The following is a 16614-nucleotide window of genomic DNA, read 5'->3' as shown; positions in this document are numbered from 1 at the left end:
TGATATATTTAATATTGGCGTATGTGAAATAATCTTTCACAGTTTTTTTCAGAAAGTAACTGTGCACCTGAGCTCTGCACCCAGGGTGCCAGGCCCACAGCCTTTGGTATTAGGGAAGCACACACAGTGTGACCCAAGCCCACAGGGCTGCTCACTGCTTAGCAGACAGTTATGTGTGATGCTTTGTTTCCTTAATTGAATTAGTGTTTTGGTGGACTTCACATTTATAGTAAGTTTTATAATAGATTTTATAATCTTCAGTTTTCAAAAATCACTTTATTTATAATTTTTTCAGGAGATAAATCTCCCCCTAAACTTGAACCATCAGATGCATTACCTCTTCCTTCAAACTCGGAGACTAATTCAGAACCACCAACCCTCAAACCAGTAGAACTCAACCCAGAGCAGAGTAAACTATTCAAAAGAGTCACATTTGATAATGAATCACATAGCACTTGCACTCAGAGCGCACTGGTAAGCGGACACCCTCCAGAGCCCACCCGCGCCAGTAGTGGCGATGTGCCGGCGGCGGCCTCCGCGGTGGCGGAGCCATCAAGCGATGTAAACAGACGCACTTCTGTTCTCTTCTGCAAATCGAAAAGTGTAAGCCCCCCAAAGTCTGCCAAGAACACTGAAACCCAGCCAACTTCTCCTCAGCTAGGGACCAAAACCTTTTTGTCTGTAGTCCTTCCGAGGTTGGAGACTCTTCTGCAGCCAAGGAAAAGGTCGCGGAGCACATGTGGAGACTCCGAGGTGGAGGAGGAGTCCCCGGGAAAGCGCCTGGACACAGGTAATTGTCATGGGTGGCCAGCCGAGAGCGCGCCCTTGCCAACTGTGCTGAGAGTGTTCTGTCCTCCAGGGACTTTACATGACATACGTGAGGTGCTGAACTTTGTTTTTGCAGCATTCTCTTAATTTCTAGAGAAGAAGAAAAACAATGCAGTTTTTTCTTTCAAAAACCCTAAATTGCAGGTCTGAGGCTGGTGCCCTCATGGAGGTGGCTGTCTGCCATGAGCGGTCCCATGGCCTTTGTGCTGCTCTTCAGCGACCTGCTCTGAAGCTGTGGGGCCGTGGTTCTCTCTTCTTTTGCCCCATCCTTCCTTTCCCTCTGATTTTTTTTTTTTTACAAATACTAAGGGCAGCCTCACATGTAGTTTGTAGTTGTTCATCTTGAGCTTGGGGTACACATATGAGTAGACTTAATGACTGAGTGGCTGTACCTAGCACTTACAGGAGCCCCACCCCGCAGGTATCTGTAGGGTCTCCTGAAGTCCCACAGGGCCAGGACCCCAGATTTGAACCTGGGCTCTCTGAAAGTTTCTGTCCTTACGGTAAATGCAGCACTTTGCAGTCAGTTGAAGCACCGTTTTAAGATTTCCTCACTGTTTTATGTAGTTCTATTAGTACATATGTGGTGAGTTATTGTGACCTGTTGAAAAGTGTTTCTCATTTGCTACTAAACTTTTGTAATTTAAATCTGCTTAATTAATTTACAAAAATGTTCCCATATTGTGTCAGTTAAATTTTAAATAAATTGCCACTGCACGGAGTTTGAAGGAAACTACCTTTGCTTTTTTGCAGCCTCTGTTCCTAACCCCTTAGAGAAATCTAGGAATTTTTTGTATTCTTTAGAATGACTGTCACTGGTTCGTTCATTCAGTCCTGGTGGCTGTGCCTTTGGGAAGTGCTGGGTCAAATCTCCAACATCTCCTTTCTGGATGCATGCTTGTAGCGTGTTTGCCCTTTTGTTTTCTGTCCTAAATCAAAGCTTGGTTCCTGTTTGCTAGCTGTCTGTCTCTTATACCTAGATAAGGAGAAATGTGTTTTCTTCTGGCTGCTCTAGAGTGTGGGTGGTATCTCGTGTTTTGGCAGTGAGGGTGTGGGCCTGGGGTGGGTATTGCTTTATTTCTGGGAGCAGCCGTGAGCTAATTCCTATCCTAGAGCCTTACAGGTAGGGGGCAAACGGGAGGGCCATGATGGAAGAGATGTCTCTGGGCCTAGTTTGTGGCTACCTTTCATGTCATTTCCCTCCTCCATCCATTGTGTCTCTGACTGAAATGTCCCAGTGAAGGAGATCAAACTCTACTAGGTCTTTTTTTTTTTTTTTTTTTGAGATGGAGTCTCATTCTGTCACCCAGACTGGAGTGCAGTGGCCGCTCCCAGCCACCGCAGCCTTGACCTGCTGGGCTCCAGCTATCCTTCCGCCTCAGCCTTCCAAGTAGCTGGAACTACAGGCGCATGCTACCACGCCCGGCTCATTTTTTATTTTACTGTAGAGATGAAGTCTCGCCAAGTTGCCCAGGCGGGTCATGAATCCACTAGGTCTTTACGCTGAAGTGTACATCCTGCCTTTACCTACAAACAGATCATATCTTTGTTGCCAAAGTAATTTCTGATAAATTTTGTTTTAACTTGTATGAAAACTTTGAACATCAGTTAATTTCATACACTTTTCTACCTGTGTCTTTTTACTTTGATGGATTGATGTTACATTGATATTTTAAAATAATTTGAAAAAACCTTTTTTATTTCTAAATGATATGAAGCTATTTAAATGTTTGATAAGATATAGATAAAGATAGAGTGTACTTGTCCCAGGACTTGGGAATTTCTCTTAACTATACATTGGCCTTTCTTAGCCAACTTTAGTGTCTCACCTGTTTGTTTTTTCTTTTTTAGCTCACTGGACATTACCAGCGGGTATGAATAGAGTCAGAGCGCATTGTGTTCTGGGTACTAGAGGATGATTTGATGTGGGTCAGAGTGCCTGGGAGCCAGGCCTGGCTTCATGTGTCTTCTCCACATGCATAACCCAAAGCTCAGCCAGTGTTTCATTTCCTCAGGGTTTCTTGTCTGTCAAGAGCACTGAGTGCAGGATGCTGTGTGTAGAGATCTCCACTGCATGGCTGATGTCTGTGTGACAGCTACTGCTTCCTGCTCTCTGGGGTGCCCACTTGGTGGCTTCCACCAGGTGGCACCACCTAGCCAGACAGGTCCTGCCAGAGCCTTTGCCAACTGGGGGCCTCCCACCATGGACCAAATTTTACTGAACTGGCTGCCATGGCTTTAGAAATCTCTTTGACTTGCTCATTAAAGTCCTTTGTAGAAAATGTATTCCCCTCTCTTTTCTACTTTTCCACATTTGAGTGGAATATTTTGCAGGTTTTCAGTGGTAACAGTGAGTCTTAAAGCAGTCTTAGCCAGGCTCAGTGGCTCAGCCTGTAGTCCCGCACCTTGGGAGGCTGAGGTGAGTGGATTGTCTGAGCCCGCGGGTTCGAGACCCGCCTGGGCAACTTGGCGAGACCTCATCTCTACAATAAATCAAAAAATTAGCTGGACGTGGTAGCGCGTGCCTGTAATTCCAGCTACTTGGAAGGCTGAGGCGGAAGGATCACCGGAGCCTCAGCAGGTCGAGGCTGCAGTGGCCGCTCGTGGCCACTGCACTGCAGTCTGGGTGACAGAGTGAGACTCCAACTCAAAAATAAATAAAAAAATAAATAAATAAAAATAAAGCAGTCTTACTATAGACCTTTCTTTTATTAGGCATGGTCTGCAGTATGCGTTTCTGGAAGAATAATTGTACACTTTGATTCTGACTGAAATGGAGATTTTTGCTTTCTTATTCCAGAATGGGAGTAGATTTCAGTGGATGCATGACGAATTCCTAAGCACTTTCCTGAGCAGCTGGGAGCCTTACTAGCAGATCAGACCCTCAAGAGTGAGAGGTGTCCCCTGCTGTATATCATCAACCCAGGGCAGGGGCCAGGCATGGTCTGAATGTTGCCAGTCCCTGCCATCCATTTCTCCTTCATCTGACCCTTCTGATGTTCTCTGTGCACCTGGAATTTCTTGCTCCAAGTGGCAGTTCTTCGCAGTTTGAGGACTTGAAGTATTTGGAATTTTCTGATTTTTTTTCCAAACATTCATCTGTTTGTTCTGAACTTTTAGGGAGTTCTCTGATGTTCTCCAGTACACTGCAAGATTCCAAGTTAGATTCAGAACAAATTTGCTTGTTCTGAGACTGCTCACCTGTGGCCTCCCTGCTTGTGCCATCCCACACCTGTGATCCAGGCGTGTAGTGCATCAGGCCTTGCAGAGGCTTGTGCATCATGACTGCTCTTGTGGATGTCACACCTTTGAGGCGAGCTTTGGCTTGTAGATTTCTTCTGTGACTGCTCACTTATTTACAACAATGACCATCAGGCAGAGCTGTGTGTCACTTGCCTGCTTTTGAGACACCTGCTGCGAGAGCCTTCTTGTGCACGTGGTGGGATGTGAGAGAGTGAGGGGGTGTCTTTGGTGTCCTTAGACTGTTCAGGGAGGAGGCTGAGCTGTTCCTGCCCTTCCAATCCGACTAAATGGCTTTTTCAATGTTTTCCAGGTTCTCAATTTAACTACTAATATGCCGGGTAGTTCATATTTGGATCCTAATTGTTTTCTCTTACCTCAACTTGGACTGGAGTTCTGCTAAGCGGCTGTTTCAGAATGCAGAAAGATCCCTGCATCTTGCATTTCACTTAATTCTGATGGATCACATTGGAGTCATCAGTTCAGCCATCCTCTAAACACAAACAGCCCTTGGAGGAGATCTCTGTCCCCACTAGCCCACCCCTCTGTAAGTCAGAGACTGGCAGTGGGAATGGCATTGGCACATGAGCGCACGCCTGGCACCCTCTTGGAACTTGTGGGATGTTTTGGCATCTCAACCTTCCCTTTGTGGAGTCACAATGGATGCAGAGGATAGCTGTCATCAGAGCCTGCTGTAGCACAGATGATGCAGTGAACAGCATGCTGAGTCCCATCTCGAGCATATGCAGAGCTGGCCTGTAGTGATCAATGGTTTGGATAGGGTGGCTGTGCCCTGGCACGGGTGCTGCTGTCTTAGTGCTGTGTGTCTGAAGGAACTTTGCTCCGTCTGGAGATGTGGCATAAGTAGCACTTTCTCATGCAGTCATTAGCTTCTTTTTATTTATTGGTTTTCCACCTCATTTCCCTTTCCCCTTCACTTTCCTCCATTTCCTCTCAATTACTCTCAGTGGGTTAGTGAGCAGTGCTGATGTCTGTCTTTCACTGGTGGGCTTGCCGAGCGCTTGCTGTGGCCACTCAAGTCTTGCTCATGGGACAGGGCATCATGTGGGTGTCCAGCCTGGGACCTGTCTCAGGCTGTCCCCAACTGCATCTTCACAGAACTGATCCCAGCATGAGCAGAGTGGTGTTGGGATCTTATGTGCTGTTTTTTTGAGAGGATGAAAAATGCTCCAAAAATGCCCTTTTGACAGCAGTAAAAGGGAAACTGAATAAGCAGATGATGGGTACCCCTTGCTGCCCTGAGGTTTTGTGTACACTGGCTCTCCTACCACCCTGAGCAGTACTGCTCGCCAGTGCTGGAGTATTTGCTGCTGTGTGGGCCCCTTGTGTGGCCCTTGGTGCTCTAGTTGTCAGGATGTGGTCTTAGTGTGCCTGTTTCATGTCTCTAGGGCTTCAGGTGAGCCAGAGAGGTCAAGGTGGCAGCTGGGTGCTGATGGTAGAGGGAAAGGTTTGTGTCCCATGTCTTGTGGGTGTGCTTGCACAGTTCCTTGGCTCCGGTTGTCCCAGTGGCCACTGGGCCAGATAGAGGGTGAAGGGTTGCTTGCTCTGCCACTGACCAGAGCTTGGTCTTCTTGTGTGACTACAACCCAGAGGATTCTTGGCATCCACGTGGATTGGGGGACTGAGGCCAGAGGGGACTTGCAGACTTTGCCTCCCCAGGTGGACCCCATGGAGCTTTTCCCTGCTCCGTGTGTGAGAGCTGTTCAGAGAAGGGGAGTTCCAGCCACTGCTGACTACAGTCTCAGGCCCTTTGGGGACTTCCCAAAGTAGTCTTGGGTGTGCCGCGGATAGGTCCAGGGGCTGTGATTATCAGGGCTGTGATTATAAGGGCTGCTGGCAACACCTTTACTTCATCTTCTTTGGGGGCAGAGAGGGACATTTGAGTTCCGTATTTAGTTGTTGCCTCCTAGGAAGTTGGTGTAAAGGTCTTCTCATGGATGGGGCAGTGGTGCTGACTTGTGCTGTGTGGAAGTGCAGCTCCTATGTCTGTGGGGTGGCAGCTCTTTCCCAGAGGTCGTCTCCTATTTTATTTTTCATTGTCACTGCTTTACTTTCAGCATTTAAAAAAGTACCTCATGAATGCCTCATGCTAAAGTAGTTGCAGAAAGTCGCCTCCTGCTATATATACAATTTATAGGTGTGAGCCCTGTGTGAGTGCCTGCCATTAGCAAATACCTGGTGGTCTGGGTGTTCATCTCTGTGAAGACCTCAGGCCTCAGGCTCCCTTTGTTGAGCCCTACCTAGAGGCTGGCATGGGACTTTAGAACCTTCTGGGTTGAGTGTCCTTTCAGGTTCTTGCCTGATTGCCGAAGGTGGTCATCCTGTGAGGATGTCTTACAGCTAGCAGGAGAAGTCTGCACAGGATGTGAGTTCCCAGGGGCCACCATGGAGGAGGAGCTGTGAGGGTCTGGGCCTCATGGGCATGGCTGTGCCTCACCACCACACTGCTCCCTTGTGGCTCTGTGGACTCCAGGCAGCAACTGTAAAGCCTATTGGGATGTGTCCAGGGCCTGTTCTCACTACTCAATGTCCCTGTGTTGCTGCAACCACAGTGTACCTGAGCTGCCTGCCCTAGACATTTTTCCTGGAGGCCTGCATCATCAGTGGGCACTACTCACTGTTGGCCTTTCCTCAAACATCCTGTCAGTGAGGCCTTGTGGTCACCCTGCCATTCCATCCCCACCAAGCCTCATGGTGGGCATGGTGGCTCCTCCTGCTCCCTGCTAGACACAGTCTTCATTTGGTTGGGTTTGTCTGTGCCACCTGTCACTTTGTAAGTGCTCATTTGTATTTCCACATGTAACATGAAAACCTCTGTACATATGTAACTTGCTACCTGTGTGATATGTGCTCTCTAATTAAATGCTTAGGAAAGTTAAGAAGGGGGCATTTGATCATTCTCTTTCTCATAAAGAAGGACTTTCCCCTGTGTTTTAATCTTTTCCTTTCAAGTATCAGTTTGGGGGCCTGGCTTTATGTTGCTGTTCTGGTAAAGTTTGTTGGTGCGGTTGGAGCCAGTGTCATCTTTGGTGAGTGTTGAGTGTGTGGCTTGGCTGGGTTGGGGCTGCAGGTACTGGCTCAGCTGCCACTGATGTGCTGTGCTTGGGCTCTGGGCCCTCAGGCTGGCATTGCCAAGTTGTCTTGTAAATGGGCTGTGCTGATCTTTTTCTCCTCCTGACTGGCGGTGGCTTGGCCCCTGGACCTGGCTCATTGTGGAGACTGGCTGATCACTTTTCTAGAAAAGCCTCCTCACTTGGACCTAGCTCATGTGTGCTCAGCTTGGACAAGGCTTGCTTTGCACATGGGTAGTCACAGGGCATGCATTGGCATGGGTAAGCGAGAACCTTGAGACCTGGCTATGGGGAGTGGATCACTGGTGCTCTGGGTTCTCACTTGGGCCTCAGCCCCATGCATTCACACACACAGTGGCACACTCAGTTCCTGGCCTTGTGGTTGTATTTCCTCATCCCCTTTGCTGTGAGTGAATGGTCTTTGGTTGCTGGGATATGTGGAGACGTGGCAACCCTCCCTGGTGCCCTTGGGCTTCTCCTTGTGAGTAGAGGTGGTGATCTGCTTGCTTAAGACTGCTCAGACATGTTAGCAGATCCCTTGCTTGGGCCCATGCAGCTAGGGGTGGAACCTCTCTTCTGTCAGACCCCGGGTTCTGGGGTTCTGGCTCTGTCCGTATGAGTTGGCGGGGGGCTGTCTCTGACTTCTCTGACTCAGGTCAGAGTGAAGGTAGGAGTCTGTGCTCCTGAGGGGTCCCTGAAGGCAGGATGGTGCTTCCCACTCCTTCCTGAGCCCCTTTGGGATTGGGGTGTTTAAGGTCTAATCCTTGATCCCTCATTTGCTGATGTCTGCCCTGCTCATAAGTGTTGAGGGAAGGATGAGGGGCTGTAAGTCAGCTCAGCATGTATTTTAAGGACCTGCTTTTTTCAGGGTTCTTCTGTAGATTCTTAGAAATATCCACATGCTAAAATGAGTATAACACCCCTTATTAGCTGCAATTACTGCTGATACATTTGAATTAGGTTTAAAATCAAAAATATTAAGCTTCTTTGAGGTTTAAAATCTAAACACACACACACACACACACACACACACACACACACACACACACACACACACACACACACACACACAATACTAAGCTTCCCTTAGAGCTCATGGTGAGTGTTAAGTCCAACCGAAAGGGAACAAGATGACTTGAAGTGACTTGTACAAGATGAGTTGAAATGACTTGAGTCTTTGGAGGGGACAGCAGAATGTGGTCAGTCTCGATGTTTTTATTTCTTGACTGTTATCAAAGTTGATTCACCTTTATTTAGAAGTAAGTCATGCTCATTGAGAAAGTATATAAAGCAGATGGACAACCCTGTAATCCAACTACTTCAAAAAATATCTCCCAGTTATTTGGGAGGCTAAGGCAGGAGGATCACTTAAGCCCAAGGGTTAGAGGCTGCAGTGAGCTATGATATCAGGCGCTGCGTTACTCTGGTCTGCGCAACACAGCAAGATTGTCCCTAAAAATATATGTATATAAAGAAAATCTTTATTTATAAATACATACATTTTCTTTTGAAAATCGATTTTAAATTAAACATTTTAAAGGATGAGGCGGGCGGGAATCTCTTTTGAATAAAAAATATATACATGCCCCTCCAGCTATCTCACCCACAGGGAACCATGTTTTTTCCTGTTCACTGACATAATGTCAGGTTTTTTCAGGAGGAAAATATTGAGATTTGTAGCCGGGTTCGGTGGCTCAGACTGTAATCCCGTGCTTTGGGAGGCTGAGGTGAATGAATTGCCTGAGCCCACGGGTTTGAGACCCGCCTGGGCAACTTGGTGAGACTTCATCTCTACAGTAAATCAAAAACTAGCTGGGCATGGTAGTGTGCGCCTGTAGTTCCAGCTACTTGGAAGGCTGAGGCGGAAGGATCACCAGAGCCCAGCAGGTCGAGGCTGCGGTGGACGGGAGCAGCCACTGCACTCCAGTCTGGGCGACAGAGTGAGACTCCAACTTAAAAAAAAAAAAAAATTGAGATTTGTCTTCATTAAAATGCATTTTTGAATATTGAGATGATGTAATTGTGTTTTGTCCAGCTATTTATAATTACCCAAAAACCAGTGAGTTTTAGCTTCATGATGGAGGAGACTGGACTCTGCTCAGCTATATGGGATGGGCCCTCATTATTTGTTTTAAAGTGTTTATTTTTTATTTTTAAAATCTAACTTACTATTCACTGAAACTCTGCTCATGTGAACATGCTTTTGTGTTGTTGGTAGCCCCCCAGCCCCTTGGGGGTTTGAAGGGGCCTTGTCCAGATGTAACTTGTACCCCCTGTGTGGACAGGCTGGCCTGTGTTGAGCATGCAAAAGAGTTTACATAATCTGTTAATACAGGAAGGATTGGAACTTCGTGAAACTTAGTTAAAAATATGTACTTTTAAAGAATAGTGCCTTCAGACCAGTCTCAATGAACGGCTGTGATCTGAATTTGCTGTAACTTTTGTTATGTTTATTTCATTTAACCTAGTAACTTCTGTGTCTGTATGTTGTAAGGACTGTGGTAGGTGCCAGAGAACACAGGGGTAGAAAGTAAGATGATGTCTTACCTATATATGTAATGTTTTCTGTAAAATGTATTCCACATTTAAAAAAGAAAATCAAGTACAGAGTGTGAAATCGAGTTGAGCTTGAGTCACTGGCACTGAACTCAGGGCCTGCCTGCCTGTGTTTCAGGTCTCACCAATGGCTTTGGGGGTGCAAGGAGTGAGCAGGAGCCAGGTGGTGCCCTGGGGAGGAAAACTGCGCCCCGACGACGTTGTGCCTCTGAATCCAGCATCTCCTCCAGCAACAGCCCGCTCTGCGAATCGAGGTGGGCACCGCAGCCTTGTCTCTTGTCTCCTTTTGCATAGCTGTCTGGTGCGTCTGCCTTCAGCGTCTTGCCTGACCATTCTAGAAACCAGGAAACTTCCTCCCATACTAGTGCCCTCTTGAGAATCTGGGAGGGATCTGTGTATGTGTGTTCTTTAGAGGCAGTTTTCCATGTTGCACACTAATCTGCTATATAATTTAATCGAAGTAGGAACAAAACCTCCATGAAGGATGAATACAGTTTTAGAACCTAAAGTTCAGGTTGCACTTTATCTTTTCTTCCCAGAATCTTGCCTTTAGCAAAATGATGGTGAGCACAGCCCTGCCTATCTGCCCGAGAAGGCCACTTTGGCAACTGAGTGGGACATGGCCTCCTTGAAGGTTCCCCAGACAGGCTCACCCCTGCTAGATCCCACAGTCCCAGCTCCCTGGGTGTTAGGCAGGATACAAGACCCAGCGTGGGCAGCTTCATGCAACGCAGCCTGAGTTGGGATGAAGCTATGACTCAGACTTTCTGAAACTTTCAAACTCAACTTTGATTTACCTTCTCAAGTTTTAGCACGCCCAAGTGTGGGCGGGGCAAGCCTGCCCTTGTGCGAAGGCACACACTGGAGGACCGGAGTGAGCTGATATCTTGCATTGAAAATGGGAACTATGCCAAGGCAGCCAGGATTGCGGCAGGTGAGTTGCTTGGTGCTTCCATCTATGTTTGTGTTAATACCTCCTGGTCAGTGTCTCTAGAACACAGCACCAGGAGGCCAATTGATGAAGGGTTCTGGAGCATAGTCTGTGGCTGCTGTGTGGAGGGCTAGGGGTTGGGGTACCTTTTGTTACCAGCAGCCAGTCTGGGCTTGGTGGGCTCCAGAAACATAGTTGTGGCTTCCAGGAGTATTGTGGTCAGGTGTGCTGAGGGAGGGCTGGACTGAGAGCCAGGGTAGCTAGTACTTTGGTTTTGAATTTAGGGTGTTGGTTGCATAGATGAATCAGGAACATGCTGGGAGCCCTGTCCTTGGAGCCAGGGGTGCTTGGAAGGGGGGATGTTGAGGACATTGAGTCCCAGGCCTTCCAGCTTGGGGTCCGTAAGATTATAGGTCATTGAGAGGTGAGTGGGCCCTCTGGGTGGGCTAGAGGGGCAGTGAGAGGGTGCATGGACCAGAGCCTCTACGGGAGGGGCAGTGGGGTAGTGCCACTTACCTTCCCCCAGGCCCAGGGGTGGGTGCTCATGTGCCTGCCCTTCTGCTCGAGAAAGGCTTGGGAGATCCCTGCCATGTTGCTGAACCTTGGGGTCCTGGGGGAGTGCTCCGGCTCTGTGGCTGACAACTCAATTCTTTCCCCAGAGGTTGGTCAGAACAGCATGTGGATTTCAACTGATGCTGCAGCCTCTGTTCTGGAGCCCTTGAAAGTGGTGTGGGCCAAGTGCAGCGGGTACCCCTCATACCCGGCGCTGGTAAGATGGAGCCTTGTGTCAGCACCTGGGACCCCAGTGGTACCTACTCTGCTGAGGAGGCCACACATGTTCGTGCAGCTGGGAGGGGGCAGGAGCACCAGCAACAGACACAGTCATGTTGGGTGTGTGGCTTTGGGTATGAGCCTCAGTTGTGACTTGAGTGTGTCCCTCCTGGGCAGATCATTGATCCCAAGATGCCACGAGTGCCTGGCCACCACAACGGCGTCACTATCCCAGCCCCACCCCTGGATGTGCTGAAGATAGGGGAGCACATGCAGACCAAGTCCGATGAGAAGCTGTTCCTCGTTCTGTTTTTTGATAATAAGAGAAGTTGGTGAGTTGAGAAGCCTTGGACTTCAGGGACAGACCAGGGGTGGGTGTTGGTTCCCAGTATCTAGTGCTGGGCTGGCACATAGGAGCTACAGCGAAACCACTCCTCAGTGACCCTAAACATTCATGTGACAAGCAGCCCGTCTGCCTGCCATGTCCAAGGTGGGCGCTCCGCTGTTGGCTCAGCAGAGGGAGGCACTGCCAGTGGCCCTTGCAGGACTGTGGAGGCCAGAGCCGTGCAGGGGTCTGTCTCCACTCCAACAGCTTCCTCTCCCTCTCACCTGAGTCCTGCTGGCCCAAGTGGCCCAGTGTGTCTTCTCATTTCTTACCTGTACCCACAGTAGTACTTGGAAGTCATCCGCTGGGCTTCCAGATGCTGGCACCCTGTTGGGGTGTACCCCTGCCCCAGGCCCAGCCTCAGGCCTTCTGCTTAGAGCACCCTGCTTTGGCATCACCCAGCTCTGCTCAGATGTCTGCCCTGCCACAGGAGGCCCCACTTGTGCCCTGGGCTGTTTTTGCCCAGAGCACCTGGGACCTCAATATGCCACATTCAGACTTCAAGACCCCTACAAGTGTAAGACACACAATGACAATCTGTGCCTCTTACAGGGGCCATCAGCTACTGTGTGGATCTTTCCCAGGGCTCTGGGCTGTTCCACACCTCAGAGCTCGGCCCTCTCTGTGCCCCATGCATTTGGGGCCTGAGCACATGCTTTGTGGTTACTTGTGGAGCCAGCTTAGCACAGGGGTGCAGGGTCCCAGTGACCACATGCCTGGAGTGGGGCTGGTGGCGCAGGCACCGCACCTACCAGCATGCCCTATTGTCTTTCTCTTACTTGCTCTGACCTCTGTTTGGCCACTTGGTAGCTACTCCTTGTCAGACCCCGAGGGAGGCTCATGCCAGCCTTGTCTGTCTGAGGGTCCCTTTCTTATTTTTCTTTTTTGAGTTGGAGTCTCACTCTGTCGCCCAGACTGGAGTGCAGTGGCCGCTCCTGGCCTCAACCTGCTGAGCTCCAGCGATCCTTCCGCCTCAGCCTTCCAAGTAGCTGGAACTACAGGCGAGCGCTACCACACCCGGCTGATTTTTTGATTTATTGTAGAGATGCGGTCTTGCCAAGTTGCCCAGGCGGGTCTCGAACCCGTGGGTTCAGGCAATCCACTCACCTCAGTCTTCCAAAGTGCAGGATTACAGGGTGAGCCACCAAGCCCGGCTGAGGGTCCCTTTCATAGGGTCTCCTTGACCACCTGTCCCAGAGCATCTCTGTCCTCCGTTCTCTACCCTTGGGCTCACCCTGGTCCTATGCTTAGGGTGTGTCTGTGTGCATATGTGTTTGCACATGATCCTGTACTTATCACTCAGGACACAGAAGATACATGGGAAACATTTTGGAGGTGGAGGAGGTGATAGTCTTCATGCCTTACCTGACAGGGTACACTTATTGCCTTAGTTCTGTCTGTTCCTGTAGGAGGCCTGGCGCCATTTGGACTAGACTTGATGGTACTTCACTAGGCTCTTTCCTATCCAGAGGAGGAATTTGTTAGATTGTTACATGGAGCATTTTGAAGTATAATGTACACACAGTTCTTATCTTTTCCATCTTTTTTTTTAAAAAAGGCAATGGCTTCCTAAGTCCAAAATGGTTCCCCTCGGTATTGATGAAACTATAGACAAGTTAAAGATGATGGAAGGGAGGAACTCCAGCATCCGGAAGGCTGTGCGGATTGCTTTTGATCGTGCCATGAACCACCTGAGCCGCGTCCATGGGGAACCGGCCAGTGACCTCAGTGACATTGACTGATGGGCTTCTGGCAGAAGGCGCCCTGGGGCCACCGCATCTGCCACCAGCACAGCTCTTGTCCATAGTGTTGATAAACTGTACATATTTGTATATTGTTCAAAACTTAACTTATTCTGATTTTAGTTGTAGTTCTTTAATTCTTTTTCCCCGGGGAGGGGGGAGGTTTTATTTCCAAGTTTTCTATGAAACCATCTTTGTCTTGGCGCTGTGAGTGGGGTGGGCGCGTCCGGGCAGCAGGGTGCATCTGTCACACATCACCAGGTGGTGCTGCTCGCGTCACTTTCTTTGATATGTAGCTTTTTTTTAAAAGACTTTTGAATGTTTAATAATTTTGTAAATCATACTCTTTACACAGAGTACCACTTATTTAATAAGACGGGATGTAAATTTACAATGACAAATGTGTATTTTAAGAAAGAAAATGACATTATTTTGAATGGTACTTTGTGGAAAGAGGTGGAGAATAAATTTATGCTGTGTACATCACTTGCAAATCACCAAAAACACTCCGCCACCCTGTCCACAGGGGCGGGCGCTTCCTTGCTCTCATTTTCCCATCCGCCCCCAGACCCCACAGGTGTGCCTCCCAGCGGATTATTTATTGTAGAAAGTGTATTCATTTGCTTTATAATGAAAAATAAATTTGCAAAAGTATATTGATATGCATTTTTATACAGGCACATAAAAATTCAACTTGGTTTGGGAGCAGAATGTGTTGCGTTGTTGTATAAATGACTCTGGACTGTGTGTACTTTGATTTTGTAACTTGTAATCTTTTGTTTACAATGAGGGGCTTTCTGTAACTTGTTTTAATTTAGAACACTTTGGTAGCAATAGAAACTTTGGATACATTTTTGTATGGTACATGTGATGTATATAGAATTAGTACTTTATTTTTATTTTTAAGAGGTAAAGCATTATGTTAGGGGGAAAAGTAGGGTGGGTTTCCAAATTTGCATTTTTTTATATTAAAAATAAAGTCAAGATTTGGACAGTGTGGCCATTTTATTCCTATATCACCAGAAGGCTGGGTGAACCACCTGGAGGATGGGGCACAGAACACACATGGGGCACCGGCAGGGTGAGAACGGGGTCAAGGCTGGGCAGAGACACACCTTTATCTTAAAAATTGTCATGGGATGGCATTATTTATTATTTCACCTGATCATATTTTATTTTAAAGCTATATTTACATAAAACTTAAGTGTTTTTTCTTTTAAGTCTACTTGTTTGTAATAATCTCCATAGAAACTTGAAAATAAAATGTCTTCCTTTGATAGTTTTTGTCCTGTGTGTGGCAGGCGCTTTCTATTTGCTGTGGTCCCCCCTTCCTGCAGCCCTCATGGGCTGACTGCCCCTCTCCACCAGGAATGGCTAGCAGAAGTGTGGCCACCCCAGGTTCCCTTCCTCCTCCCCCCGGAGGAAGGAAAGGGGAGAGCAAGAAGCCCTGGTGGTGCCAGGCACTTGAGGTGAGCCTGAACCTGGGCAGCCACAGGTGAGCCATCTCGGGCTGCTTCTAATACCAGCTAAGGGCAGGGTGCAGTTTGCTTTCTTTCTGTTTTCCACCCCAAATTATAATCATGTAGAGAGAAATTTGCTGTAATTAGCTCTGAGCAGAGGAAGATGTTAACGTTTTGAGCTGCTTTATTTCTGGCATAAGCTGTAGCTGGTTTCTGCCCTCTGGTACATCATGTCTCTAATGGGCTGCAGGGGAGGGGCTGGCAGGGAGAGTAGAGGGCTGCAGGGAGTGGCCGGAGAGGGTGCCCAGGGCTGCAAGGTGGCTGTAGGCTATAGAAGAGCCGCTCAACTGGATCCCACTGGTTCTGAAAGGTCAGTTGGGCAGCGGGCCAAGGGTTTGGAGCTGGTTGTCCTGGCAGTGGCAGAGTGGTGCCCTTGACCCCTAGCTCCTACATGGCCATCCCCCAGACCTCTCACCTTGGGTGCTGTCCTGGGGGTTTCAAGAACCTTGCTATCCTGGTCCCCCTTGGTGCTTCACTAAGAGGTGCTCAGTGTTGGGGTGGGGAAGTTTCCTCACCTGCCACCTCTGGGCCTGTCCTGTCACCCCACTCTGTGCTACCTGGGAGGCAGGACCATCTTGTTCCCGTTTGCCTAGAACTTTCCTGGTGTCAGCACCCAAAGCCAGTGTTTAGGGGGCAGACAGAGGTAGTTGGTCACCTTGCACCCAGGCAGCAGCCTAACCCTGACAGCCTCCTTTGACCTCTGGGGCATCTCCAAGAAGCAACCCCTTGACCTCACGCTGGACCATGGTCCTGGGTACCGTACCCAGCTCCCCAAGACCTTGGCTCCTTCTGGAGCAGGAATGTGGCTGAGCTGGGCTGGTGGTGGACCGGGCTCTCTAGGGCTGAGGTCATCCCAGAGGGGGACCTCCACCCACTGCCTACTCTGAGTCAGCCTTACTGAGTCCTGGGGGTTGTGGCTTCCAGTTTTTCTTTTGTTAAAACCTAAATAACAGGCACTCCAAAAGAAAATGATACTGTATTTGGGATTGAGCATTGCAACGGGAATATGGTGTGTGTATTCAGGAAGGGAAACGAAGACAAGGATTTTGAAAGAAAAAAATGAGGAGGGTTACCTTAAGTTGTGTTGAGATAATGATCCTTGGCTTCAAGTACCAATAAGAAGGGTGGTGTCAGTTCCAGATTGGACATCGGTTGCTTAGGAGGTGTCCTTGCAGGGGTTATTTCTTTGTGCAAGGCTGTGGTTTTTGCAGTCTTTTGTGATAGTTGTTAGGTATAGGTGCATGAGAACCCTCCATGACCTTTTCTGGGTATGTCAGAGTTTTAACACAAGTGACTCCATTTTGATGCTGGCAACTTTCACACTTTCTTGAGATGTTTTACAATATAGACAAAATGTCAAGTTGTCTGGATTCCCAAGACGTTCTCTCCAAGACGCCGGTCTCTCCCTCTCCTATCTCCTCCTCTCCCCCTGTCTCCTTCATACTCATCCTTCTTGGTTTTATAAAAATGGAATCATGGTACCCACACAATGCTCAGCTGCATATAAAACCTTTAAATATTTCAGACACAATACAAAGATAAGATGATG

General features: G+C 48.4%; 1 protein-coding gene across 1 annotated transcript in view; it reads left to right on the top strand.

Annotated features, from left to right (window-relative positions):
* BRD1 (bromodomain containing 1) overlaps positions 1-14822 on the top strand; it is a 56134-nt gene extending 41312 nt beyond the window's left edge. Inside the window, exons 8-13 of the mRNA XM_021710081.1 lie at positions 686-790; positions 9835-9970; positions 10523-10650; positions 11307-11416; positions 11596-11750; positions 13362-14822. Coding sequence (XP_021565756.1) covers positions 686-790; positions 9835-9970; positions 10523-10650; positions 11307-11416; positions 11596-11750; positions 13362-13545 — 818 coding nt within the window. The 3' untranslated portion in view covers positions 13546-14822. The remainder of the gene's footprint in view (positions 1-685; positions 791-9834; positions 9971-10522; positions 10651-11306; positions 11417-11595; positions 11751-13361) is intronic.
* Positions 14823-16614: the final 1792 nt, after the last annotated feature.

The sequence above is a fragment of the Carlito syrichta genome, unplaced genomic scaffold (assembly GCF_000164805.1).
Source record: "Carlito syrichta isolate Samal-C Ts95f unplaced genomic scaffold, Tarsius_syrichta-2.0.1 Scaffold288020, whole genome shotgun sequence".
NCBI lineage: Eukaryota > Metazoa > Chordata > Mammalia > Primates > Tarsiidae > Carlito > Carlito syrichta.
This window is presented reverse-complemented; position numbering and strand designations above follow the sequence as displayed.